At 35.2% G+C, this 25,638-nt stretch overlaps 4 protein-coding genes and 1 long non-coding RNA gene across 8 annotated transcripts; 3 read left to right on the forward strand and 2 right to left on the reverse strand.

Annotated features, from left to right (window-relative positions):
* The first annotated feature begins 3,554 nt into the window (after nucleotides 1-3,554).
* On the forward strand, nucleotides 3,555-4,823 carry LOC106365035 (RING-H2 finger protein ATL3). The gene has a single exon (XM_013804497.3). The coding sequence runs from the start codon at nucleotides 3,709-3,711 to the stop codon at nucleotides 4,654-4,656; it is 948 nt and encodes a 315-aa protein (XP_013659951.2). The 5' UTR covers nucleotides 3,555-3,708; the 3' UTR covers nucleotides 4,657-4,823.
* Nucleotides 4,824-5,074: 251 nt separating this feature from the next.
* Nucleotides 5,075-7,507, reverse strand: LOC125587150. Its single transcript, XR_007323626.1, has 2 exons — nucleotides 5,556-7,507; nucleotides 5,075-5,290 (listed from the first exon to the last, which is right to left on the reverse strand). It is a non-coding gene; the product is annotated as an uncharacterized LOC125587150 (long non-coding RNA).
* Nucleotides 7,508-11,791: 4,284 nt separating this feature from the next.
* On the forward strand, nucleotides 11,792-13,728 carry LOC106368321 (translation initiation factor eIF-2B subunit alpha). Its single transcript, XM_048757313.1, has 5 exons — nucleotides 11,792-12,286; nucleotides 12,486-12,638; nucleotides 12,722-12,863; nucleotides 12,940-13,181; nucleotides 13,256-13,728. The coding sequence occupies exons 1-5, from the start codon at nucleotides 11,807-11,809 to the stop codon at nucleotides 13,460-13,462; spliced, it is 1,224 nt and encodes a 407-aa protein (XP_048613270.1). The 5' UTR covers nucleotides 11,792-11,806; the 3' UTR covers nucleotides 13,463-13,728.
* Nucleotides 13,729-16,154: 2,426 nt separating this feature from the next.
* Nucleotides 16,155-18,047, reverse strand: LOC106446181 (40S ribosomal protein SA-like). Its single transcript, XM_013887873.3, has 5 exons — nucleotides 17,792-18,047; nucleotides 17,055-17,317; nucleotides 16,780-16,977; nucleotides 16,495-16,705; nucleotides 16,155-16,401 (listed from the first exon to the last, which is right to left on the reverse strand). Exons 1-5 carry the CDS (start codon nucleotides 17,934-17,936, stop codon nucleotides 16,328-16,330), a joined length of 891 nt encoding a protein of 296 aa, XP_013743327.1. The 5' UTR covers nucleotides 17,937-18,047; the 3' UTR covers nucleotides 16,155-16,327.
* Nucleotides 18,048-18,206: 159 nt separating this feature from the next.
* On the forward strand, nucleotides 18,207-24,758 carry LOC106368323 (protein PHYTOCHROME-DEPENDENT LATE-FLOWERING-like). Of its 4 annotated transcripts, none has more exons than XM_048757321.1 (13): nucleotides 18,207-18,425; nucleotides 18,499-18,634; nucleotides 18,734-18,776; nucleotides 18,846-18,910; nucleotides 18,982-19,074; nucleotides 19,517-19,597; nucleotides 20,006-20,143; nucleotides 20,225-20,323; nucleotides 20,410-21,734; nucleotides 22,027-22,244; nucleotides 22,329-22,477; nucleotides 22,773-22,811; nucleotides 22,898-24,758. In XM_048757321.1, exons 2-13 carry the CDS (start codon nucleotides 18,515-18,517, stop codon nucleotides 24,446-24,448), a joined length of 3,921 nt encoding a protein of 1,306 aa, XP_048613278.1. In that variant the 5' UTR covers nucleotides 18,207-18,425; nucleotides 18,499-18,514; the 3' UTR covers nucleotides 24,449-24,758. The 4 variants fall into 4 exon arrangements, with proteins under 4 accessions (XP_048613278.1, XP_048613281.1, XP_013663701.2 ...); XM_048757324.1 differs by having other exon boundaries at nucleotides 18,224-18,425; nucleotides 18,496-18,634; XM_013808247.3 differs by having other exon boundaries at nucleotides 18,227-18,425; nucleotides 18,994-19,074.
* The last annotated feature ends 880 nt before the right edge of the window (nucleotides 24,759-25,638 follow it).

Genomic DNA, 25,638 nt, shown 5'->3' on the forward strand with positions numbered 1-25,638 from the left:
CTAAAATGAACTAATATGAGAAGGGGCCTGAGGCCAATGCCTCAAAATCAATAGGGTAGGCACGCCATCATCTATATTATTAAAGTTGAAGTACACATTGGGATTGTTTGGCAATATGAATAGTAGTTAAAAAATAGTACTGTTTGGAAACATGGATAGCAATAAATTAGAAAAAACAATAATGGGCTTATGCTACTAAAAAAAATTGAAAGTCCATATATTAAAAAGTAATGGATCTATGTTACTTGATATATATATTCAAATCAAAATAATAATTTAAAATTAATTTATATCAAAAATTCATTCAAAAATATACATATATTCAAAATTTGATTTTTACTAACATATTTTCCAATAACTATTATAATTTTTTAAAATATATATGATAAAAATACAATACAAAATCCAATTTCAAACACCAACTTAAATTATGGTTTTATATTTCACATTAAGTTTTAAAATATAATATGTGATTATTTATATGATTGTACGTATAAAATATTATTAATTATAAGAAAACTTATTTGATGGTACGTATAAAATACGATTAGTTATATGATAACACATATTTTTGTAACCTATGATAACACATATAGGATATATATAATAGTGATTATGGGTGGACGTTCGGATTCGTTTTCGGGTCTTTTTGGGATTTCGTGTTCAGTTCAGATCTTTGAAGATTTGGTTCTGATTTGGATAACCAATTTAAATAGGTTTGGTTTAAATATTTGGATAGAGAATTAATAATTATTTAAGTATTTTTAGAGTTTTGAGTATTTTTTTAACTATTTAAGATATTTACGTTTAATTATTTGTATATATTTTCAAGCATTTATGCGAACTTAAAAGTATCATATATATAAGTATATAAATCTATTTTGGATACCCAAAATAATTCGGTTCGGATCGGATTAGGTTTCAATTATTCAAATACCAAAATTTTGAATAATTCAGATATTTAATCAATTCTGGTTCGGATTTAGTACTACTTATTCGGATTAAGATCGGTTTGAATCTTCGAATTCAAGTTTTTTACTCAACCTTAAATAGTGACATAAGAAGCAAATATCATCATATTTTTTTAAAAAAAAATAGACCCGCACGGGCGTGCGGGTCAAAATCTAGTATTACCTTATAGCACTCCATATTCTTAGATTATTTTCTTCTTTAGAAATAAAATAGTTGACATTCATGTTTGTTTAACAACAACTTGACCTAATGTCATCCATAAGCTGTAATTAGAAAACTATGGTATGTTTTAATACTCAATTTGCATGTTCAAACATAAATAGACTTAAAGATTTCCAGTATATAACTCTCTTTTTTTCTTTTCAAAATGGAACAATTCCATAATAGAGTTGAATTGAATTTCACTAATCTTATTTCATTTTAAAATAATATGTAAAAGTAATTTTATTACTCTATAAAAATAATATCATGTTTTACTTAAATTTGAAAAAAAAAATATAGAGAACACTTTACTTTAAATTTCATTTTAAAATAAAAGAATGAAATGGACTCAGCTCAAAAACGGCAATGTAGTGATTGGTACAACCGCACAAGTACTAATTAACGGATTCACATTAGCAAGATGCAAAATGGTCTTTTTAGTATTCATAGATTAGTAAAAAGAAAATTAAAAACATCTACTTCTTATCTATTAAAAGAGAAGTCATGACTTCTCATTCATGTGTGATTTTTTAAAAAATGAACTATCTACTAGAGTTGGTCACATTACATTATTAATTTGGGTATTAAATAAAAGACATTATTATAAATATCTTTTCCAGAGACATATTGATTGATTATTCACAAGATATTTATGGTATTGTTTTTATTTGCGCTTAGACGAGAGTGTGTGCACGGTTTTCATGTAATGTTTGACATTCACAGATGTCTTCCCAGATTATTTGTTTAATCATTGTGTTTTTGAGTTTTGTGTTTGCAGACAATAAGTCACAACCATGATTCATGTGTGATTTTTTTTAAAAATGGACCTAATGGACCTATTCATAGAAATTCATACTATATTTTAATTCAGACTAATAATAAATATAATTTTTAAAATATTTTAATCATAGTATCTTTTGATATCTTTTCATTTTAAATATAAATATATTTATTTTAAAATTCTAACAAATCTGTTTAAAAAGATTTTTACAAGATCTTCATTTTTGAAATTATATTTAAATATTTTCACTAAATTCGAAATTAGTTTAAAATATTATTATACATTAATATATTCAGTTATATAAAATGAAAAATAAAAAAAAATCTATAATATTTTAGTTATTATATAATCATAATCAATCATATTAAATTAAAATTATTAGATTGAGCTAAATATAATAAAATTGTATTAAATTTATATATTTATATATTTTATTTTAGTAATTATAAAATATTTATGTTCAAAAATAAAATCTAATATGTTGGTAAAATGGGTTAACATTATCAAACTATATAATGCATGTATAAAAATTAACATGTATTTCTTTAAAGTTAATAATATAAAATCTTTGTAACTACTTTAATCATAATATATTTTCATTTTAAATATAATATATATTTATATTATTATATTTTAAAAATTCTAATAAATCTGTGTAATATTTAAACAATAACTTAATGTATTTTAAGTTATCGTTTAGAAATGAAAATAAATAAATTATATCATATTTTATCTACTTTTATAGTCATGATCATGTTAAAATATAATTATTATACTAAAATAAATATGATAGAATTATATTAAATTGATAAATTTATAAATTTTATTTTCATAAATATAAACTATTTAGTTAAAATATAATATGATGATAGAACAACTTTAAATTAACAAACTATATATTACATGTCTAAAAATTAGCATATCTTACACTTTTATATATACAATAATAAATTATCTAAAATGAATAAGCATAAAAATATTGGTAAAAAGAAATCCAGTTTTGAAATACGGGTCAGAATTTAGCATAAATTAAATACAAAATATTTTTTTAATTTATTATCTCATGAATATATTAATTTTCTTAATAACTAAATGCAAATACAATAAGATAAATATATAATAAGAAGTGGCAAATACATAAGGTTTAAACAATTAATTAATTATAACATGTAAATTATAAAATTATTGTATTTGAAATAGTTATATAAATATTTAAGTATATGATTAACATTAAAAAATATATACCTTTTTTGTTTTAAAACAATAATTTATGTATAGAAAAATGAAAACAAACACCCGTGCGGTTGCACGGGTCAAAATCTAGTTTTACTTAAAATTTCTTTGTTTACTAAAATTTAGCATTTTACTTTACAATGTTTCTAAGAAAAACATTGTCAAAATATAAATAAATAAGGCTCGCTTCCGGTTTTCTATACTTAAAAGTCTAAAACAACAATCAGAAAATAATAAATAATTTAAGTAATTTGTAATGGAGAAGAGAATACCAGAAAAAACTGAGTTTAAGTGGAGGAATTAAGAAAGCATTAACGGTGGAGTAGAGATTTTATAGGAAGAGTAGCTGCCCCAACCCCATGAGCTTCTATGGGGCCCCTACTCCTCGACGTCATCTTCCTCTTTTACTTAATTCACTTGCCTTCTTCTTCCTTCCATAACCATGACCACTGCAACACACCAGATCTTTTCATTCTTTTGCATTTAACTCATCTCTTTAGCTTTGATCTTTTCAAGAAACCATGGATGATGATGGATCTGCTCATAGCTCACTGTTCGGAGACTTATCCACCGAAGAGGTCACAAGCAAGGTCATTCTCACAGCAATCATTGTTCTCTTCATGGCGGTTCTTGTCGTCCTTATCCTCCACCTTTACGCTAAACTCTACTGGTGGCGAGTAGACCAGCTCCAACAACAGCAGCAGCAAGAACAAGAACAAGATGACCAATCTTCCATAGCTCCAACTGTAACCACTCGCCGCCAACGACGCCGTTTCATCTTTGTTCCAGGGCAAGACGGCCTGTCCAGCACCGGTGGTCTGACCCCTTTTGAGCTCAGTTCATTACCGATTGTATTTTTCGGACAAGATGGTTTGGAGTGTGCTATCTGCTTGTCTGATCTTGTCAAAGGAGACAAAGCCAGACTGCTTCCAAAGTGTAACCATAGCTTCCACGTTGAGTGTATTGACATGTGGTTTCAGTCTCACTCAACTTGTCCCATTTGTAGAAACGCTGTTCTTGGTCTTGAGCAAACTATCTCAAAGCAAATCCAACTAGTTTCTGACAATGCAGTAGATGCCTTGTCTCAAATTTCAAATTCTGTTTCAAGTTCTTCTCCTGAGTTCCCCACCAATGTCTTGGTATGGGGTCGTCAGGACCAGGTAAGTACCAGAACCACCAATGTTGGGTCTCAAGAAGATGGTACTACTGGCAATGCTGCTTCACAGAGTCAAGATGATGTTGTTCTGGATATCAATGATTCTACAATTAGTACTCATAATGTACCGTCTTCATCATCATCATCATCATCATCAATGAGGTTTATTGTTGAAGAGGAAGAACCAAAATCTCCAATGACAACGAGGTTGAGGTCTTTGAGGAGGTTTCTGAGCAGAGACAAGAGAGTCTCTTGCAGCAATAGTAGCACTAGTGGTAGCTCCAATGCTGCTGCATTTTCTGTTGATCCTTGAAGATTATGATTATATTAGCTGAGTTGAGTTAAAAAAAAAATTGCCTGTATATGTCAAACTGTGTAGTGGTCTGGGCTTGGCTTTGTGTTTGAGAGAGCTTTCTTTGTTATCCAAGTAATATCATGTATCTATTCCAATTTGGAATTCAAAGCTTTTGTTTACTAAGATTAACACAAGAGTCCTATATTGTTCTCTAATCAACTTCTGAGATTAGTAGTCATCAAATGAATGCAGGAAGCAACACTACACTAACAAAAGATATTTTAATGTAAAACCATATGATCTTAAGCTAAAACAAGACATGAACTGAGACAAGAAAACTAGCAACCGGCTGGTAAAAGACAAATCAAAGCTTGTAATTAAAAAAAACAGTAGGTGATTATTATAAAGACATGTTCTATAAACCTGCAGTCTCATGAAGGTGGACTTAACTAATACTATTAGAAACAGCATCAGTAACCACGTGCCTTTTCACATGATCCACATCTCAATGACATATACTTTCTTGGCTAATACGTGTAAACAAATGTAGTATGCTTATATTAATAACTAATATGTATATGTGAGGACTAATCAATCATCAGTGAATGCTCTGGAAATCATCAGATCCAAGATAAACATCCTCACTCACCATCTGAAACACAATTGGGAAAAAGGTAACATTATTGGCACATGAGTCAAACCAGATCACGTGATTAGATCCCAAAATGTAACTTAGGACAACAATAAAATCCACAAAGCAGCAAGAGTTTCAATCTCTCTTTCTTCCTTCTTAACTTCAAACACAGCTAGCTACTCAAAAAAAATTCTCAGTTGCAGTCTCAAGAACAGAAGAACCTAAGAGCTCCAAAATAAGAAAAGAACAAAAAAAGAGGATTCACAATGAAGAGATTCCTTACATGGGAGTCGATCTCAACAGCTCTGATTCTGTTGCTTCTAGCTTTGTATATCAGCAAGAATAATGTAGAGGGTCGTCACATGGCGCCAGCTTCAAGTAAAGCAGTGAGAGATTTGCAGATAAGCAAGGAGATGAAGGAGGAGTCACTAACAGGTGAAAAAAATAGCTTTAGAAGAATCCCAAGGAGTGGCTCCAGCCCTATACACAACAGGTAAAAGACAAACCGCACCCATCAACTTTCAATCTTTATTCAAATGGTTTTCACTTTTCATATATCCCTCTGGAGTTTTATGATTGACACCAAGATTTTGTATTTTTTTGTACCAGCTACGTCCCTTAGGAAGTAGAAAACAGCAGATAACCGCAAGAGAACCATAGTAATAACTTTTTTTCCTCATGAATCTTTATAATTTTTTTGTTTGTACTGTACTATGCGGTATTTACACTTAATAGTGGATGATGTAATGTAAATGAAGTATAAAAAAGTTTCTTATAAGCTTTGTGATGGGACAGTATTATATAAACTACGGAGAACTGAATATTGTAAAGAATAAAATTGATAAACTTATACCAAAGATTAAGAAAATGATGATACAACTGCAGAGGCGAGATATTATCTCTTTCCTTAACTCAAAATACGTTCCGTAGTGTGACGGTTTGATAATATAATGAGTCCCAAGATACAACTGCAAAAAATCTTATGATTTGCGTCACTCTATCAGAAGCCTGACGAAACTAGTTTTTGTGTATACTCTCCGACTCGAAAAAGAAAAGAAGACAAAAAAAAATAAAGAATCAAATATTCAAGTGGGAGAATTCTTTTATTATACTGTTCGTATGAACCTATGCTGAATGAGTATTAACATTGTCAGCTTTATAGTTTCAACAAAAGAAACCGACGTGGTGTTTTTATGGAGAGTTAATTCAGATATCAATGTCATAATGAAGATATGATTCTCCATTGACTCTTTTGATAACAACTAACGGCAATATAAATATATTTTGTTTTGAAACAATAATATATTTATTTAAATGAATTTGCTTTCTTGTGTCTAAACAAACACAAAATATCATCTTAAATAAAGTTTATAATAATATGTTAATAGACAAATGTCTCATTAGCAAATCCAAACTCAAATCCAAATACTCAAAGTGAAATATTTGCTAATTTTTTATACTTAGCCAAATCTAAAGCTTTACAAGCTTTGTAAATCATCCACTTTAGATCTCCATTTCTTATTCAAAACAACTCCGATTTTGACCAACAAATACACTAATTCATAGTGTTCACGGTGACGATTACATCGTATCCAAATTCCGGTTCTTCCGACAGACGTCTCCGTCGAAAAACCCATCGGAAAAATGGTCCGCACCACTTTGTCAAAAACGAGTTCCAACAATCCCCCACATGAATAGAAATGACTCTATACACATGACTCAAGAAAAAAAGAAGGACTTTTGAGAGTATGAGCAAAAAATCCACTGCATGATGAGTTGGTAGCAATTTTTCAGCCTTGAACCAGTCATTGTTAATAGCTATCGGATTTACTCGAACAGGAGGTGGACATGATGTCTTGAACCCCCCGGACTTTGGTGTAAACCGAGACAATAGCTATAACACAGCTTCATTCTCTCACAAAACTAATTTCTCTATTGTGTTCATTTTGGTCGTTAACATTCCTGGTAATCATGAGTGAACTTGGAGAATATAGCATTTCCTTCATTCTCCTAGAAACGGCCCCATTTCACACTCACAAGGTGATTTTCCATTAGCTTTGTTTAGAGGAGTATCATGTACTACTCCATTCATATCTCAAAACAATGGACACAAATCATTAAAAGCAAATGCTTATCTTATATTCCTTACATGTACCACTGTTTAATCATCATAGGAACTGAGTATAGACCGAAGTCTTACAGTGCTTTGGGCAGACTTAGTTTGACTTAGTTGTCTCCTTGAACCTATTTCTTGGGATCTCCAGTCAGCTAGGTAGAGTTACCGCCAAACTTTATCTTAATTCACAGGCTACCCATTCCTTTACATGATATACCAACTTGATCTCATGACACACCTTTAATAAAAAGATCCTAGGTTGTCATCGTAGTGAACATAATCTCTTGAGATTAGTCGAGATCAATTGTCTAATGATTTTTGTCATCTTTTATTCAAGATACAATTAATCATTATACACAAAACTCAGTGTATGACACTAGTTTGTTTTTTTTTAATAAAAAAAATCATATTGTGATAACTATCACTAAGTTCATTTGGCCTCTTGCAAACAACTTTATATGGTAAGCAAAGCTTCCCCCACATTTCTTGAGATAACTCAAAAACATGCATAATTACATTTAACATCTCTTAAGAGTTTAGAAAGTTAATTTACAACTCCTTTAGATTTAAATGAATTAAAAAAAATTTCAAAAATTATTACAATTTCTTTTAAAATGTGTTTCATTCTTAGAAATTACATTTTTCGTATAACTATTTTCATAGTTCTCTCAATTTAATTAATAAATCCAACTGGTATGTTTTGGATTTTTCCAAAAAGCATATTTTACTCAGTTTTTTTTATAGCAAATATACATATCATTACATGATATTATTTGTGCCATCAAAACCATCATTTTATATGGTTATTTTCAACCATATTGACTTTATAAACTACAATACACATGTCAGTTTCAGTCACATTGGTCTGAAAATTCTCATTGTTTTTGCTTGGTCAATCTTCTTGTAACTTGCATTTTAGCATTGATGAAATATAAATGTTTTTGATCAATATCAACAAACATTTTATTTCCTATGGAAAATGATTTATATGTGGCAGACCTCTCCCAAACTTAATTTGGGGCGTCGACTCACAAAATCCATTTCCATATATATCATTTAATCTCTTAAAGATCAGACTATTGTTTATAAATGGTATATTTCACCATGCTTGAAATTTGGATCATTTTTTTCCTTTCATGGTCAAACATGAACTTAATAATTAAATTAAGTTACTCCAAAAGAAAAAACCTGAAACAAAAAATCAAAGACGTTATGCATTCTTGATAATTAAAGCAAACCATCATCTTTAACTAAGTCAAGGCATTAACACATTTTGAACAAATAACGTTCACTTTCAACAACTTTTATGAGCTGGTAAAAATACTTTTACAAAGCACGTGCATATGACAATTACTATACGTGTTGAGAAGCAAATCATTTATTTCTCAAAACAAGACAAAAACAAAAGTAATTTTCCCTTAAAATAATGCCATGAACAAATTTTGATGAGTCGAAACGATTATTCAAACCAAAATAATTAATAATATTGACTAAAGCGAATAAAGCTAATTAATAACCAATAAACCCTGCAATACACAAGCAAACGACATAGAAGTGCAGGAAAATTATTTTAAAAAAATCACGCAAACGCAGAGATTAATAGGAGCTGATCCGATCCAGCACCTTTACCAAACAATCGATCAACCTGCTCTTCTAAAAAAACTTTTACAATAATCAGTCCGGTTAATGCAAAGCAATAAACGGATATTTTGAATTAAGACTGATGGGACCGTATTATATAAATTACGGAGAACAGAATATTGTAAAGAATAAAATTGATAAACTTATACCAAAGATTAAGAAAATGATGATACAACTGCAGAGGCGATATATTATCTCTTTCCTTAACTCAAAATACGTCCCGTAGTGCGACGGTTTGATAACGTAATGAGTCCCAAGATACAACTGCAAAAAATCTTCTGATTTGCGTCACTCTATTAGAAGCCTGACGAAACTAGTTTTTGTGTATACTTTTAGACTCGAAAAAGAAAAGAAGAGAAAACACAAAAAAATAAAGAATTAAATATTCAAGTGGGAGAATTCTTTTATTATACTGTTCGTATGAACCTATGCTGAATGAGTATTAACATTGTCACCTTTATAGTTTCAACAAAAGAAACCGACGTGGTGTTTTTATGGAGAGTTAATTCAGATATCAATGTCATAATGAAGATATGATTCTCCATTGACTCTTTTGATAACAACTAACGGCAATATAAATATATTTTGTTTTGAAACAATAATATATTTATTTAAATGAATTTGCTTTTTTGTGTCTAAACAAACACAAAAGATCATCTTAAATAAAGTTTATAATGATATGTTAATAGACAAATGTCTCATTAACAAATCCAAATTCAAATACTCAAAGTGAAATATTTGCTAATTTATTTATACTTAGCCAAATCTAAAACTTTACAAGCTTTGTAAATCATCCACTTTAGATCTCCATTTCTCATTCAAAACAACTCCGATTTTGATCAACAAATACACTAACTCATAGTGTTCACGGTGACGATTACATCGTATCCAAATTCCGGTTCTTCCGACAGACGTCTCCGTCGAAAAACCCATCGGAAAAATAGTCTGCACCACTTTGTCAAAAACGAATTCCAACACTTTGTACTGTTAACAATCTCTAGAGTAGCTTAAATCTCTACAAGTTTGTTTGGTAATGTAATATTGAAAAGACTGTTTTAATTAGCATTCTTGTGAGGGAAGATCAAGCAAGAAAAGATTAGTTGGATCACGTGATATGATCCCAAAGTAAGTTTTGTGAATAAGATCTTACCCATCGGTATCTAGTTTCACATCCAACAATTCATTGTTATGGCTTAGTGTCAAGTTACAAGCATCAAAACACTTCTCAACAGTAAATGAGCCCGGTGTGTGAAATGAGAGCTCGCCAAAATGTTCACCTAACTTGCCAAGTCATCGCTGAATAGAAGGATTGCTTGAAAGAAAACTGAAAAGTAACCAAGAGACTGAATAAAGAAAAAAACAAAATACAAGAGGATTCTAAACACACAGAAGCAAAAACATAATACAAGAAGATTCTAACATCCCCAATACTCCATATGCTTCAGTTTTGTGTATTGTAAATCATATAAACAAAGCTACACTGTGGAATCTGCCGTTCTCAAGTAATAACATAAAGACGCAAATGCATACTTTATAATTAGTCGGCGCTTCTGTTTTGTAGCAGCATTTGAGGTAAGAAAGGCCTCGATGACACGTCCTCCGTTGGAATCTTTTGCTGTTTCAATCGTATGCTCAGCTTTCATAGAAGTTAAGCTTGTTATGTGTGGCTGTAGATCCTGAGAATTTAGCAAATGTTGGGATACTATGAACGCGCATGAATAGCTTAACATTGAAGTAAAAACCAATGAAAGTAAACACTGTAATTACAGCATGGATACACAGTTGTTATTTGCAACGTACAACAGTTTTAGTATAAACAACTCAGTCAGAGCCTCAGTGTTTAAACCTAGTTACCTCTACTATTTTAGTATAATAAACAACTCAGTCATAGGCTTTGTGATTCTTATCACATATCATGTCAAGTTTTAAAGGTTTTTTTTTTTGAGATAAAACATTGATGATGGTTGAGTGAAGCTTGTTGTTTTTCTTGGTTGATTATATGTTATCAAATATGATACATACTTAATTTCAACTTGATAACTTCTTGAATTGACCTTAGCACAACAATGGTTTTCAAGAGACCAAACAAGCATTTTAAAGTTAAATCAAGAAGTGATCAAGTTGACATTAAGCTTGCATCAGGTTGTCTAACACATAATCAACCAACAAACACAACAACTTCACTCAACCATCATTAATTCGTCATCAAAGTTCATCTCAAAAAGCATTAGAAATCAGACATGATTTTCAAAATTTTACAAAGTGAAAGTATTTCAAATCATGTAGTCTCTTACAAAAATCATCAAGACACTGAATAACATCAATTCATGCAAGTAATTTCAAGTTTCTTGAATTTTTTTGAAAGTCTCCAGTTCTCAAAGACGAATTACACTTGGTTTTCAACAAATTATCAACTTAGTAAGCATGAGTATCATTAGTAACAAGTTTCAATCAAAAAATTCGAATTTAAAGAAAACTCAATTTTTTTCTCCAAACTCAAGAGATTGAGAATCATTCCTTGGGTTAATGATATGGAAAATAGATTGCAAATAATGATATAGCACAAGAAACCCGACAATTGCAAGAAGAATGACGAAATTTGGTTAAGAATTGAAGATTTTGAGTGTTTGAGTCTGAGTGGTGTGAAGATGGTGATCTTCGTAGGGTCGGGTCGATATAAGTGGAGAACCATTTATCAAGGGGTGTAGCGGTCTGTTAGATTACCGTTACGTACGACCGCTATACGCACACTGACCTCGCAGTTAATTAGGAGCTTAATGGGCTTATTAACGGGCCTCATGGATTTTCTCGAGAAAGCTGACGGAAACTCATCTTCAAGAAATTTTCTCGAGAAAGCAACTGAAAAGAACAAAAAAAATCAAAAATCAATGTGGCGAAGGTCAGCGTCGTTTATCCTCGACCGAAGCTCGAATTCACCTCCCATGGCCGACACCACTCAAAACCCTGACGCCATCTCCGCCTACTACCAAACCCGAGCGGCGCATCACGGCGTCATCACAAGCGACTGGCTAGCCCAGGCTCAAGCCGCCGTGGAGCAGCCTGACTCATCAGTCTCTGATCTCGGGGCTGAGAAGTCGTTTAATGTGATTGATGAGTTCAACGGATGGAGAAAACAGCCTGATCTGGCTGAAGCCGTGGCAGCTATCCGAGCTATGGCTGCTGTTATTCGTGCCAGCGAGGCTACCACCATGATGGAACTTGAGATTGAGCTCAAGAAGGCTTCTGATACACTCAAGGTGAAGAAAAGGTTTCACCTTTATCATCTATTCTCATGCTCTAGTGATTGGGAAAAAAAGAAGACATAACTTAAGACTGAAACCAGCTTTGCAACTTAAGACTTCACTTTAGAAAAGATTGTATCTTTTATCATCTATTCAGTCTCTCTGGTGATGGAAAAAGACATAACTTGTGTGTTCTGTTTCGGTTTTTGTTCAGTCATGGGACAAAACATCAATCTCCTTGACTGCTGGGTGCGATCTGTTCATCAGATACGTGACGAGAACGTCTGCTTTGGAGTACGAGGATTTTAATTCAGCTAAGTCTCGTCTCCTTGAACGTGCTGAGAAGTTTGGTGAAATCTCTTGCAAGGTTTGTCAGTCCCCTTGGCTCACATGAAAATCCATTTTCATAGAAGAAGAAGAGGATCTAAAAAATGTTCACTTTTGTCGCAGGCTCGTAAGATTATCGCAATGCTTAGTCAAGACTTTATATTCGATGGTTGTACCATATTGGTTCATGGACTCTCTAGAGTTGTTCTCGAAGTACTCAAGACAGCTGCACAAAACAACAAACTCTTTCGAGTTCTCTGCACAGGTGCCTTCTCTTGTTCCTACTAATGTTCTCATTAATTAGCATCTTGCTGAACCCTTTTTGAATGAAAACATTACAGAGGGAAGGCCGGATGGAACAGGAGTTTTGTTATCTAACGAGCTGTCAAAGCTCGATATCCCGGTGAAGCTGCTGCTTGATTCAGCTGTGGCGTACAGCATGGACGAGGTAGACATGGTGTTTGTGGGAGCAGATGGAATTGTGGAAAGTGGAGGTATTATCAACATGATGGGAACTTACCAGATCGCACTCGTCGCTCACAGCATGAACAAACCTGTCTATGTCGCCGCAGAGAGTTACAAGGTAACCAAAACTCTTTTTTTTTTAAGATACAAGTTTATGATTAATGATACGAAGTTGTTGTTACGTATTTGCAGTTTGCTAGGCTTTATCCGTTAGACCAAAAGGACATGGCACCTGCGCTGAGACCGATCGAGTTCGGTGTAAAGATTCCGGCAAAGGTGGAAGTAGAAAGGTCGGCTCGAGACTATACTCCTCCTCAGTACTTAACGCTACTCTTCACGGACCTTGGCGTTCTCTCTCCCTCTGTTGTTAGTGATGAGCTTATTCAACTCTATCTCTAAGTTTTAACATCCTAATTAATTTTTGATTTTGCGTCCACTTAGATTGTGCTCCTTTCAAAGTTTCAAGTTTTGGTCTATTAACCTTATTTTTGTTTTTGGATTGACAATGAACCGGTACACATGTGGCCTATTTGTTTTTTTTTTCTTTCTAGGGTCGTTCTTGTGTCACTCATTTGATAATATTTTAAATACTATCATATTTTAAAATGTTTGTAACACAATAATTAAATACTCTTTTTGTTTTAAAATGTTACATATTTTAGATTTTTTACACATTTTAATAAAACATAATGTCCACAACTTTTGTGATTATCTTTTTTCCATAATTTTAAGCCAATAAAAATCTAATAAATACAATTAAGTTTTTTTGAAATTTACAATTAGTTAATAAAACATTCATTAAAAATGCAAAAAATAAATCTTTTTGAAACAATTTTTTTTCTATAATATGTAACGTAACTTTACGAAACGGAGGAAATAGTATACATGTAAAAAAATATTGACCCATACGTCATACTAAACATTCAACAAATATTGATCCATTTATATCAAACGAAATTGTTTCTCAAATATAATAATATTTAAAATATTTTGATTAGATATATGCCATATTGCGAGATTTGAATATCTCAAAAAATGAATATTCAGCTATAAACATTAAATATTATTCTACAAGTAATTCAATGATATTTAAATCTTAATATATATAGACTTTATTGTTGAAAATAATTAATAGTGGTTAAAAATATATGTTAGAAATATTAGAAATATATATATTTTAGGTGAGATTTAGATAGATTAAAATGAATATTCTGTTAAAAAAAATCCATATTATTCTACAAGTAATTCAAAAATATTTAATTCTTAGCATAAATTCATTGTAACTGTCAAGTAAAAGTCTCATTGTTTCTGTAGATTTATAAACACAGTTTAGTTATAAGATATTTTTGAAAACTAAACTTATGATGTTTAAATTTATATAGACTAACACATACCTTTAAATACTCGTCCCACACTTCATCTGGAGCAGTATACTTTTTCAAGTCAGGATCCCATCCAAATCCAGAATTGCAGCGTTGAAGATCCAAATGGTTTTGGTATTTTTCTCTCAAATATTTAATCCTACTTAGGTAATGCTTGTGTTCTTTTTGGCATCCAAGTTTTTAATTGAGAACAGGCAAAATTTTTTGTTCCACCGTGAACTTGTTTATTAAACCATTAGCATCACGCCAATTTCGATGAATTGCATCAACAAGTAAATCAATCAGAAGTTTTGTTTCCTCTGGTCCCCATTGACTATACCCACATTTTTCTTTATTCTTTTGTGAATCCCCCATTAGCTAGTTATATAATAATAGTATCACAAAATCAACATAAGAAACTAGACAAGAACCATAAATGAAATATGAATGAAGAACTAATGCATATAATCATTGAATTATACATGACATAAATGTACCTCAGAGCTGCAAATTTTGGAGAAGCTGCAAATTTTGGAGAAGCTTCTGAATTGTTGCGTCTTCACATGGATATAATTTATAGAAAACGAATAGCCAATGCAAAAAATAATGGATAATTACGAATACGTTGCAACACAATATTGTAACACGATACTATCTTTTTTATTATGCAATACTTCAAGATAAACTCTACAAAAGTTTATTATTATCTCCTCCCTAGAAATCTACACTAATCTATAAAACTCTCGGTAGAATTCTAAGTAAATCTAAATTCTGTTAAAATTTGGTAAATTGTTTTTATAAAAATAATCATTAAAACTCTATTATACTCATAAACCAATAACAGCCCCTAAGTTGAAAATAATTAATGGTAACCGAAATGGTTAAATATATATTTTTGGAATATTCGAAATATATATATTTTAGGTCTTACAATCTAAATGTGTGGGGATATATGATACTTGGAACTACTATTACATAATATTATATTTGTAATCGTTGTTTTCAAACTTAATTGCCATATCTAACAGCGACATACCCCTATAGGTTGTGAGGTTAACAACAGGTCTGGTGTGTTCTATTTGTACAAATGAGTTCTTGTTCTGCTTGTGTGTACTGAATGTCTCGACTCTTGAACTGTTGTTCTTCTCTCTTGTCAGTGACACACTTTCTAGATTTGGGAGTGGCACATCTCTCCATCATTTTCTCTATGACCCATCAACATTGCATACCAATCACCTGTGTGAGGAGACTAGTTAACCAAGGTTAGGGCAGAGGAACATTCACATGATCCTTCTGGCGCACTGAGCTTGCTGTCGATGATCCCATATGCCTCATGGCCTTCTCATTTGCAGAAAACTGCATGCCATTTTAGATGAGCTAATTTCTCATTTTCTGTATCCACCAAATCATCCAAGGACAGAGCTTCGAGGTCACTATCTTCCAGGGTGATTGTGAGGGATGAAAAAAATAAACAGCCTGTGAACTGTATCTACCATCACACCGTTTGGAGGACATAACTACTAATAACTCTTGAACTAGTCCGTTTCTGCCCTCCATAGCTACTGGAACAATGATAAAATCGTAGATCCACAACGGTTAAATCCCTTCTTCTCAGTTTCAATGCTTCAGATAAATTATAAACGTTTGATTTGTTTTGGTACCATAGATCAGAACGTACAGAGTTGATATAAGTTAAAACGAACCAGAAGCTCAATTAAGACATAACGAGATAGATATAGTAGAAATTTCATTCAAAACAAAAAGCGCAAAATAGAACCAATCTAAGTGTTTTTGTCTTGAAAGAAAAGAGTGCAAAAAGAGAAACAGTTGCGGTTTGAGAACTCTTCAATCCCAACAGTAACTAAAAAACAATGTCTATAACCATTGTAAAGGCTTGTCAACTTTACTCCCAACCGCTAACTGCAGCATTTGTGGGTGGCACAGCCGTGTCCCATCCACCTTCTGCTGCTGGAGCCGCTGGAAAAAAAAACCAAAATAACAAAACATTAAAATCAACATCCAGAGAGAGGACCCAAAATATGGTTTCAGGTTGTATCTGTCACTACTCACCGCCTGATTCGTTCCATGAAGCACCGGCAGGAGCAGCAGCGATTGGCGCCTGGGCTTCTCCAGGCCATGCAGCATCAGGGATGGCAGCAGTGGTCCACTGGTCACCACCTCCATACTCAGGAGCAGGTAGTCCAAACTCTGCCTGAGGGGCAACTTCATCCTCATCCTCTGGCTTAGCCTCTTCAGGCTCCCTGTAGAAGAACAGGTCAACCTGCACAACACAACATTTAAACAAGTCACACACCAAACATGAAAATGACTTTAAAAAAAATGATTTTCTCATACCATGACATCCCACTTCTGAGCAGGGCGAATGGTTCCACGCATCTGAAGGACCATGCGAGCAAGAAGCCAGAAAAGACAACCAATGCTGTGCTTTCCCTTGTTGTTGGCGGGGATACCAATGTCAACAAACCTCATGGGAGAGTCAGTGTCACAGAAGGCGATGATTGGAATGTTTCCCAAAGCACCTTCCTTGATGGGCTGCAACACACATACGCACAAGATCCATGTTCAGACAACACCATCGGTTAATACAATTTTTTATAAAGGATTTTTACCTGGTGGTCGGTACGTGGATCGGTAAGAATCAATAGCCTGGGCTCGCTGAACGAGGTCTGCATCTGATTGGTGAAGGTACCAGGGGTGTGCCTTCCAGCAATAGCGTTGGCTCCAGTGTACTGAGCGAACTTGAGGACAGCTCTCTGACCATAGGGCCTAGCTGACTGAACAATGATGTCCTGTGGGTTCTCAATAGCAACAATAACTCGTGCAGCCATCTGCAGCTTCTCCCATGTTTTGCCCAGGTTAAAGATGTAAATACCTGACAAGGAAAAAAAAACATCAAGTTTAAGAATGCAAATCTTTGTTTAATAGTTCATAGCAAAATTCAATCAAACATTATTAAGAAAATTACTTCAAAAGTATATATAAGTTTAATGAACTCAAACAGGGCTAGCTTCCGTTGGCTCAATTTTCAAATTCATAAGCTTAGAATCTTATTTAAGAAATGAAACCCATGTCCAACTCGTTACTTCATACAGACAGAAACCACTCGAGCAAACAAGAACAGCACTTTTGTCGTTATCTTCTAGGCTAAATATTACAAGAAACGATGATAGAAATAGCTACTTTAGGTTCTACGTTAAGAAATAAACGGCTCATAAACTACAATCACACATCTAAAACAACAGTAGCAAGAACTAAGACCAGATCACAAATACAAATGGACCATACCAACACAGAATCATGCTATAGACATAAAGTGAACATTTTTAAGAAGAGGAGAAAGTGGTACCGTCGTTGCGTCTCTTGAAGACGTAACGCTCCATTTGGTAGTTACAGTTCTTGGTTCCGAGGTGAACTTCAGCAGCACACATCATCTTGATGTCAGCTTCCTTCTGTGAAAGTTGTCCCGTCGTAGCTGATCCGTTAGTCGCCATTCTCTCTGAGACCTAACCGCCGAGATAAGCTTTTGCACTTTATAAATCAAATCAAATCACACGAGAGAGTGGCCAAAGAGCCGCGAGGGAGGGAGTCACCAATATATCTCAACCAAAAACCCTAATCCGTTAAAAGCCCATTTTACCCTCGCCCTTCAATTAATACAAACCGGGAATTAATTAAATTGACTAAACCGTTAATTATAAAACAAAGTTTCCGGTTTATATCTTAAACCGAACTCCAAGTGTGCATAAACTTGTCAGCAAAATCACTCTCTCTCACTCTCTCTCTCTTTCACAGACTTCGTTTTATTTTTGTTTTCTTCCTGCAGACGTTAGAACCCTAATGATTTCTCTACCCTTTCTCTTCCGATCTCCTCTACTGTGCTTGAAACTCCATCGCCGTTTCTGATTTGCCGACCTTTACATCTTCGATTCCTCTCCGATCGAGTTGTTTTATGATCTTCTCCGGAACGAGCTCATAATAAGGTTTCAATTTCACACTCCGATGCGAAATGGTTTCTTCAATTCTGGGTCTCTCATAGCTCTTTTTTGGCAGCAGGGGTTGAGCTTGATCCATGGGTGTCACGTTTAAGATTTCGAAGATCGGTAGAAAGTTCCGGCAGAGGGTTTCTTCTGAATCGCCTGCTCCTGACTCTCCAAAGCCTCTGAATCCGATTCTATCTGGGAAATCAAAGGTACCTTCACTGAGAAAAAAGTTTCTAAATTTTGAACGCTAAGTAAGTGAAACTGAGGTAAATTTTATTCTTTCTTTTTTTTTTCTTGTCTTGCTTCAGGCCATTGATGCTGTGCAGCCATCTTTGCCTGATATATCTCCAGGTTAGCAGCATCTAAACCAACTCTCCTGTGAGCTTTGTTGAGTTGAGTGCATTTGCTTTCTCTTTGCAGATCATGAAGTTTCCTTCGTATTGAGCCTCTATCCGAATGGTTACTCTGTAGTAAACTCCTCTGAGGTATGTCCTGAGAGTCTATACCTGTTTGTTGTTCTTTTGTTTTTTTTTGTATTTAAATTTATATCCTTTAGATATGTGAGAAGCAGGCTGTGCAGCAGGCATCCTTTCGAGATACTCCAAAGGCCTTACATCCGTATGGTATGGCAGCAGAGACTCTACTTTCAGTAAGTATTTCATTTTCACATGGGGAACTAGTATGAATTCAGAAGAGTATTATTTTTTACCTGATTCGAATATATTGCTTACTTTTTCGGTGAGTGACTTCAAAGTACTTCGAAAATAATATTTTTTGTATTTGTATTTGTATTGTTGAATGGAGCCACTAGATCTGTATTCTTAGTGTTGAGCTGTGGTTTTGCTCCAAAAGTTTCTCAGGTCTCTATTATGACCCCGTCGGTTTCCAAGAATTTATTTTGAGTTGTAACGCTAACAGCTGGTATGTGTTATGCCAGTGAATGCTAATTTCTGTAGTAAATTAGAATAAGTGAGGTTGATGTTTGTTTTCTCTACTTTGATTGCGCTGCACTACTTGCTCTCGTTAAACACATTTTCAAGTTCTCATTCTACTGGGTAAGTGTTTTTACTTCCTCTGGTTGCTTTTTATAGGCTATTGAGGCTGGCAGACTTCCTACTGACATTTTGGAAGATATACCTTGCAAATTTGTGGATGGAGCAGTCATATGTGAGGTCAGTTATCTTCAGTTCAGTCGTTTATTTGGATAGAACCTAAGCCTTCCCTGACCTGCCATCTAGTCGAAGTATATTAGAAGTCCCAAATTTTCGTCCCAAAAACTAAGAATTTTTTCCTGAGGTTTATAAGATAAAAATAAAATAAAATAAATTTATAAGTGCATGGGAGTTTGACTTCCAAACTCATTCTTTCCTCTTCTTTTTCCTTTCGAGGCAGATAAATTATTTGATTGTCTGTTGATTGCTCCTATAATGTTTAATTTATGAGCTTTCGAAACACGCTGGAGTAATTGGAATCAGAAGAAAACATAAAATGAGTTTTATCATATCTCTGTTTCATTGCTGAAGTGTCATCTTACATAAAATTATGTTTAAAAAAAAACATTTGGGTACATGGTATTGTAGGTGCATGACTATCGGAAACGTACCCCAGAGGAAGCCTCTCCTGTGATAAATAAAGTGCGCCTTAAGATGTCACTTGAAAATGTGGTAAAAGATATTCCATCAATGTCGGACAGCTCATGGACATATGGTGATCTCATGGTAACCACGGTCACTCTTGGATTACAAGTCGAATATCTGAGCACTGAAACTTTTCTGTACTAATCCTTTCATTAACTGTAGGAAGTGGAATCAAGAATATTAAAAGCCATACAACCTGAACTTTGTTTGGATCCTGTACCCAGACTTGATAGGCTGAGTAAAAAACCTGAGACCGCCAAGGTAATAGCTCATTAAAATTTCTACGTGTGCTTTCCCTTATCATTTGCTTTTATAATGTCTAAAAAGGTTTTGTTTATGCTCCATAGCTTGATTTGTCTCTTTCTACTTTGCGGAGAAAGAGACTGATGCAAATGACAGAAGCGACTGTTATGTCTCTGAACAAGAGCCATGGGAAAAAGGTTTGCATTGATCGGCTTCCGGAAAGTTCAGAGCGTGTAAATATGCCAGGACATTTGTTAATGCATCAAACCCATAACAACCAGGCTATTCAAAATCCGGGTACTAATATACTGGTGGGATTAAGAAATCAGACCATGCAAGATGCGGCAACTTCCTCACTGCCTTTGGTACCACCTCAGCAACAAAGGTACCTGGGAACTGGACATATTAGAAACATTCAAGATCAAGGATCAAATTCTGCCAGTGTCTCTGGAGGTTTAGATGCAATGTTGCCTTATGGCTCTGATAGTATGAACCCAGGTGCATCTTTCCAAAGAAAGAGACAAAGTCAAGAAGCGCAAGAGTCTTCTATGCCTGGTTCGAATAAGCGGACAAGGGTTTCACACATGGGTCCTCATGGGGTTCCACAGCAACAGCCGGGGCAACGCATGGATGGCATTCAGGGAACCGATACAAATTGGAAAAATGCGGTTCTACAACAAGATATACTAGGCAGAAGTAGTCAATATCCAAATCCAAGTCTTCAGAGGTTTTCACCACAGCAAATTGAAGGAGTAATGAATCAGGAAGGTGGTCCCATGCAGTTTCCAGCTTCACAACAGGGGACATTGCGTTACACTTCGAAAGAGGAGCCATTTGAGAGTAAAATTGATGGTAGTGTCAGAAATGATATGCCTGGGGTGGGAAGCGATGCAAATAATGTGGATCCGCGTATGCAGTCAAGGATGCCCCATAATGGATTGTTAAGATCGAATTTCTCTCAAGCATCCTGGAACGTGAACCCAGGCCAGAAGATTGAAAAAGATCTGAGAAAAGAAGAACAGTTCAGTAGAAGGATATCGGCTCAAAGCCCTCGTTTATCAGCAGGCGCTCAACCACAGTCCCCACTTTCATCGAAGTCTGGTGAGTTTTCTGGTGGTTCAATGGGGACCCACTATGGAGCAGTTGCAGCAGCTCAAAAGGACAAGGCTGTTACTTCTATTCCTGCTATTGGTGCTACTCAGTCAGTGGGTTCTAGTCCTAATGATGCTATGCAGCAAAGGCAACACCAAATGGTTGCAAAACGGAGGACAAATTCTCATCCTATGACACAAGCTATTAACACTGTTGGTTCTCCTGTTAGTGTCAATACTGTGAGTGCCAATGCTGTTGGTCCTCCATTGGGAAACCAAACTACTGGCGATCACGCAATCCTCGATAGATTCTCAAAGATTGAACGAGTTGCTGCAAGGTATGAATCTTATAAAACCTGTTTTGTTGAGGTTATATCCATTAAATTCTTCTTCATGTGGCTAGTGGTCTGCTTTGAACTATATGCCAGCTATGATTGAGAAACAAGTAATAGAAATAATTGCCTTTTATAATCATACTTTTCCTTCTGATTTTGGCTTTACATTAGACCATTGTCGGCATTGTCCCGCCATCCTTATCTCATTACATACATCCATATAAATTAAGAACTGTTACTGAATGAACAAGTTTTTAATGCTGTATGTTATGAACTTTTTTTTGTCTATTTCTAGGTACCAACTAAACTGCAAAAAGCATAAGGTGGATGAGTACTCGCGAAGACCTCGCTCTTATGTTCCTCAGCGTCTGATGGTTTGTTTTTCGGGCTTGTCTAACAACGAGGACTTCAAAGACGAAGAGAAAGCCTTGTCAAAATCTATTCTTGGTGGCAGCATGAATACATGCAAGACAAGAGTCATAAACTTCCTTCGGATGGAGCGTGTGATGCAAGGTCGATTTTCTGCTCTAACCAGATACCTGGCGATTGATACATTTTTTTTTTTTTTTTTATTGACTCTCGACTCCATCTTTTCAGGTAATGTGCCTGCCGCCGTCCCTAAAATAGTAACAAGACTGGTGATGTCAGAGAAGCCCGTGGACGGGACAGTAGCATGGTATCAAGGGGAAATAGATGATGGTGATGGTTTTCCAGCTGAAGATCATATGTTAGGATTGCCCAATACTGTAAGTTCACTGGAAACTTGACACCCACTGCATTTTTTTCCGACCAGCAGTATATCTTCAACTTGCATGCACTAACAATGAATGTAATGCTGACATTACATTCATCATTGTTTATTGGTTGTTGGGCCATTGAACGCTTTGTGTAATTTTGAACATGGTTGGTTTATGGACACATCTCTCTTGTTAGTTGCTTCTGTTTGTTTCTACTTCTCTTCCATGATCGAAAGGGGGTGGACAAAGGATGAATAATTCTCCTCTTACGCTGACTTGTTTATTTGTCGTCACTTTGTTACAGCACATCGCCGATCTACTTGCTGCTCAGTTTAAATCACTGGTAATTCTCGAATTATGAATCGATTATGTCAAAATCTTGGTTCGAAGAGGAAAGCTACTTACAGATTGATTTATATGCTTATGCAGATGGTCCGTGAAGGATACCGCATAGATGAACATATTCAGGAGAAGCCAAGTCGCGGGGATGCTGGTCCAACCAGCAGTCAACAGAATTCTGCGGGTGGTGTTCCAAGAGGCAACTCTGCAAATGAAATGCAACAGTATGGGGATGCCGTTGCTGGACAAGCGCCCAATGAGGCATCGAAACAAGGGAATGCTGGAAGTGCACCTATGAACTCAACCCAGAATGTTCTTGCAAATGCAAGGATGCTCCCTCCGACAAATTCTCAGGCTTTGCAAATGTCTCAAGGACTGTTGTCTGGTGTCTCCATGCCTATGCAACCACAACAGCATGACCCACAACAGTCTCCGCTATCACAGCTACAACAGAGAAATCAACAGTCCATGTTTACACAGCAGCAGCATCCACAAATGCAGAGAGCGGCATCTATGATGTTGCCTACAAATCCTCTATCAGCGATCAACTCGATGAGCCAGAGCTCTGGCATGGCGCTGGGTGGTCAGATGACCAACAACCATTCGCCTCATCAACTGCAGATGTTACAGCACCACGCGGCGATTCAGAGGAAGATGATGATGGGGCAACAGGGGTCAGGTGTAGCCATGAATATGGGAATGGGAAGCATGGGCAACAGTATTGCTGCGCTTGGGGCTTTTGGCAACCAAATGAATATGGCGGGAAGAGGGCTTGGAGGAACCGGAATCACATCGTCAATGTCTCTTCCTGGCATCAATAACATGGGGCAGAACCCAATGAATCATCCAGCGTCAAATTTGAATGTTATAAGCCAGCAACTCCGATCTGGTGCTTTAACACCACAACAGAGTGCCGCTGTGTTTACAAATCTTAGGTTGGCGAACCGAGGAGGTGGAATGGGTGCTCCCCAAGCCGGGATGAGTGGCGTGTCAGGTGCCAGGCAGATGCACCCCAGCTCTGCTGGTCTATCTATGATGGATCCGAATACATTAAACCGAGCTAACCTGCAGCGAGCTATGGGTAACATGGGTCCACCTAAGCTGATGCCTGGAATGAATCCTTACATGAATCAACAGCAACTCCAGCAGCAGCAACCCCAACAGCAACAGTTGCAGCATCAGCAACAGCTACAGCAGCCTATGTCTCAGCAGCAAGCTCAGTCTCAGCAGCTACAACAACATGAGCTGCCTCAGCAACAACAGCAACAGCAGCAACAGGCAACAGCCTCGCCTCTTCAGTCTGTGCTATCACCACCCCAAGTAAGTTCGCCATCAGCTGGAATTACACAGCAGCAGCTGCAACAGTCCAGTCCCCAGCAAATGAGCCAGAGAACTCCGATGAGTCCCCAGCAAATGAACCAAAGAACTCCAATGAGTCCGCAACAAATGAGTCAAAGAACCCCTATGAGTCCTCAGATAAGCTCGGGTACGATGCACCCCATGAGCACAAGCAACCTGGAGGCTTGTCCAGCAAGTCCACAGCTAAGTTCTCAGACACATGGATCTGTTGGTAGCATCGCCAATTCCCCAATGGAGCTTCAAGGTCCCAAGAACAACTCTGCTAGTACTAATAATCCCTAATCAAGAAACATAATATGATTAGTTTAAGAAAAGCCATTTTATCTTCAAAACATGGGTTGTAATTGAACTTAGGGACTAGCAAAGCATTTGAAGTTTTTTGTGTCACAGTTTTAAGTTTTGCGTGTACATAAATTAATTAAGCTTGTGCTTGTAGAGAAAGTAAGCAATCCTTTGTGCTTTGCAAGTGAAAATGCTAGCCGCTATTATTAGGTTGTTGATATGTAATGCTATCTAGAGATTTTGTTGAAGCTAGATTTGTAAAACTGTTTTTGGTTCATTATTATCTTATAACTATAGGATTTTCATACAATGTATCACCCATTCACGGAGGCTTGCCACAATGGACTAAACCGTGACATTCTTCTGATGTTCCTGTAGCACTAACTGGTCAGTTGATTTCCCTATACGATAATAGGGACGTCATGCGATGGCTGCAAGTTCTAACATTTTATCATGAAATCATACTCGCAACCTAGAGACCCTGTAACAAAGACTACAGTCCCAAAGGAAAATAGAGCAAAACTGATTGTAAGCAAGTATAGTTTAGTTTAGCCCACTAAGGCGGTAATGTTATGTTTAAAACTTGTTAAAATACTTAGTGAATGAAATATTTGCCGACTAATCAGATTTAGGCCCAGTCCACTTTCTAATTATTAAGAAAAAGAGACCAACCTAATATAGACATAACAATATAGCAGAAGAGTGTAATGACAAGACAGAAGTAGAAATCCCCATGAAGTTTGCGGAAAGGACACACCGACTGACTTTTCAATCATTAGCATGTCGGAAGCAATTAATAAATTTCATTAAACTTAACAACCATACTTCTCCTCTTGTATAAACGAGTATATTCTTATATCTATACTATTAAATCAGAATTCTAATCTCTTTTTTATCTTAACATGCCATTTTCTTTACTAACATTGTATGTTTCATTAAGGGCAATCAAGTAATATTAATAACACATCTATATTGGATCATTTTTTCGGATCTAACCCACATCAGATCTCTCTTAGGCCATTTAGACCGATTAAGAAATCAGATCCAATTCTCACATTTTTTTTTTGGACCATTGAGTCCAAGTTCAAATAATTTTTTTCAACTATTCTTAATTATTATTTTTTTCTTTTCTTAATACAATTTAGGCATTCATAAAAAAAATTGAATTTTTTCATTGAAAAGTATAAATC

Source organism: Brassica napus, chromosome A2 (genome assembly GCF_020379485.1).
Source record: "Brassica napus cultivar Da-Ae chromosome A2, Da-Ae, whole genome shotgun sequence".
Lineage (NCBI taxonomy): Eukaryota > Viridiplantae > Streptophyta > Magnoliopsida > Brassicales > Brassicaceae > Brassica > Brassica napus.

What these genes read in the sequence shown, in the direction of transcription:
- LOC106365035 (XM_013804497.3), top strand. Translation starts at nt 3,709, where the DNA reads ATGGATGATGATGGATCTGCTCATAGCTCACTGTTCGGAGACTTATCC.
- LOC106368321 (XM_048757313.1), top strand. Translation starts at nt 11,807, where the DNA reads ATGGGCTTATTAACGGGCCTCATGGATTTTCTCGAGAAAGCTGACGGA. An exon ending in AGGCTTCTGATACACTCAAG is followed by an intron (nt 12,287 to 12,485) that starts GTGAAGAAAAGG and finishes GTTTTTGTTCAG; the next exon opens with TCATGGGACAAAACATCAAT. An exon ending in TCGCCGCAGAGAGTTACAAG is followed by an intron (nt 13,182 to 13,255) that starts GTAACCAAAACT and finishes ACGTATTTGCAG; the next exon opens with TTTGCTAGGCTTTATCCGTT.
- LOC106446181 (XM_013887873.3), bottom strand. Translation starts at nt 17,936, where the DNA reads ATGGCGACTAACGGATCAGCTACGACGGGACAACTTTCACAGAAGGAA. An exon ending in CTTCAAGAGACGCAACGACG is followed by an intron (nt 17,318 to 17,791) that starts GTACCACTTTCT and finishes TTTCCTTGTCAG; the next exon opens with GTATTTACATCTTTAACCTG. An exon ending in ATCCACGTACCGACCACCAG is followed by an intron (nt 16,978 to 17,054) that starts GTAAAAATCCTT and finishes TGTGTGTTGCAG; the next exon opens with CCCATCAAGGAAGGTGCTTT.
- LOC106368323 (XM_048757321.1), top strand. Translation starts at nt 18,515, where the DNA reads ATGGGTGTCACGTTTAAGATTTCGAAGATCGGTAGAAAGTTCCGGCAG. An exon ending in TTCTATCTGGGAAATCAAAG is followed by an intron (nt 18,635 to 18,733) that starts GTACCTTCACTG and finishes GTCTTGCTTCAG; the next exon opens with GCCATTGATGCTGTGCAGCC. An exon ending in CTGCTCAGTTTAAATCACTG is followed by an intron (nt 22,812 to 22,897) that starts GTAATTCTCGAA and finishes ATGCTTATGCAG; the next exon opens with ATGGTCCGTGAAGGATACCG.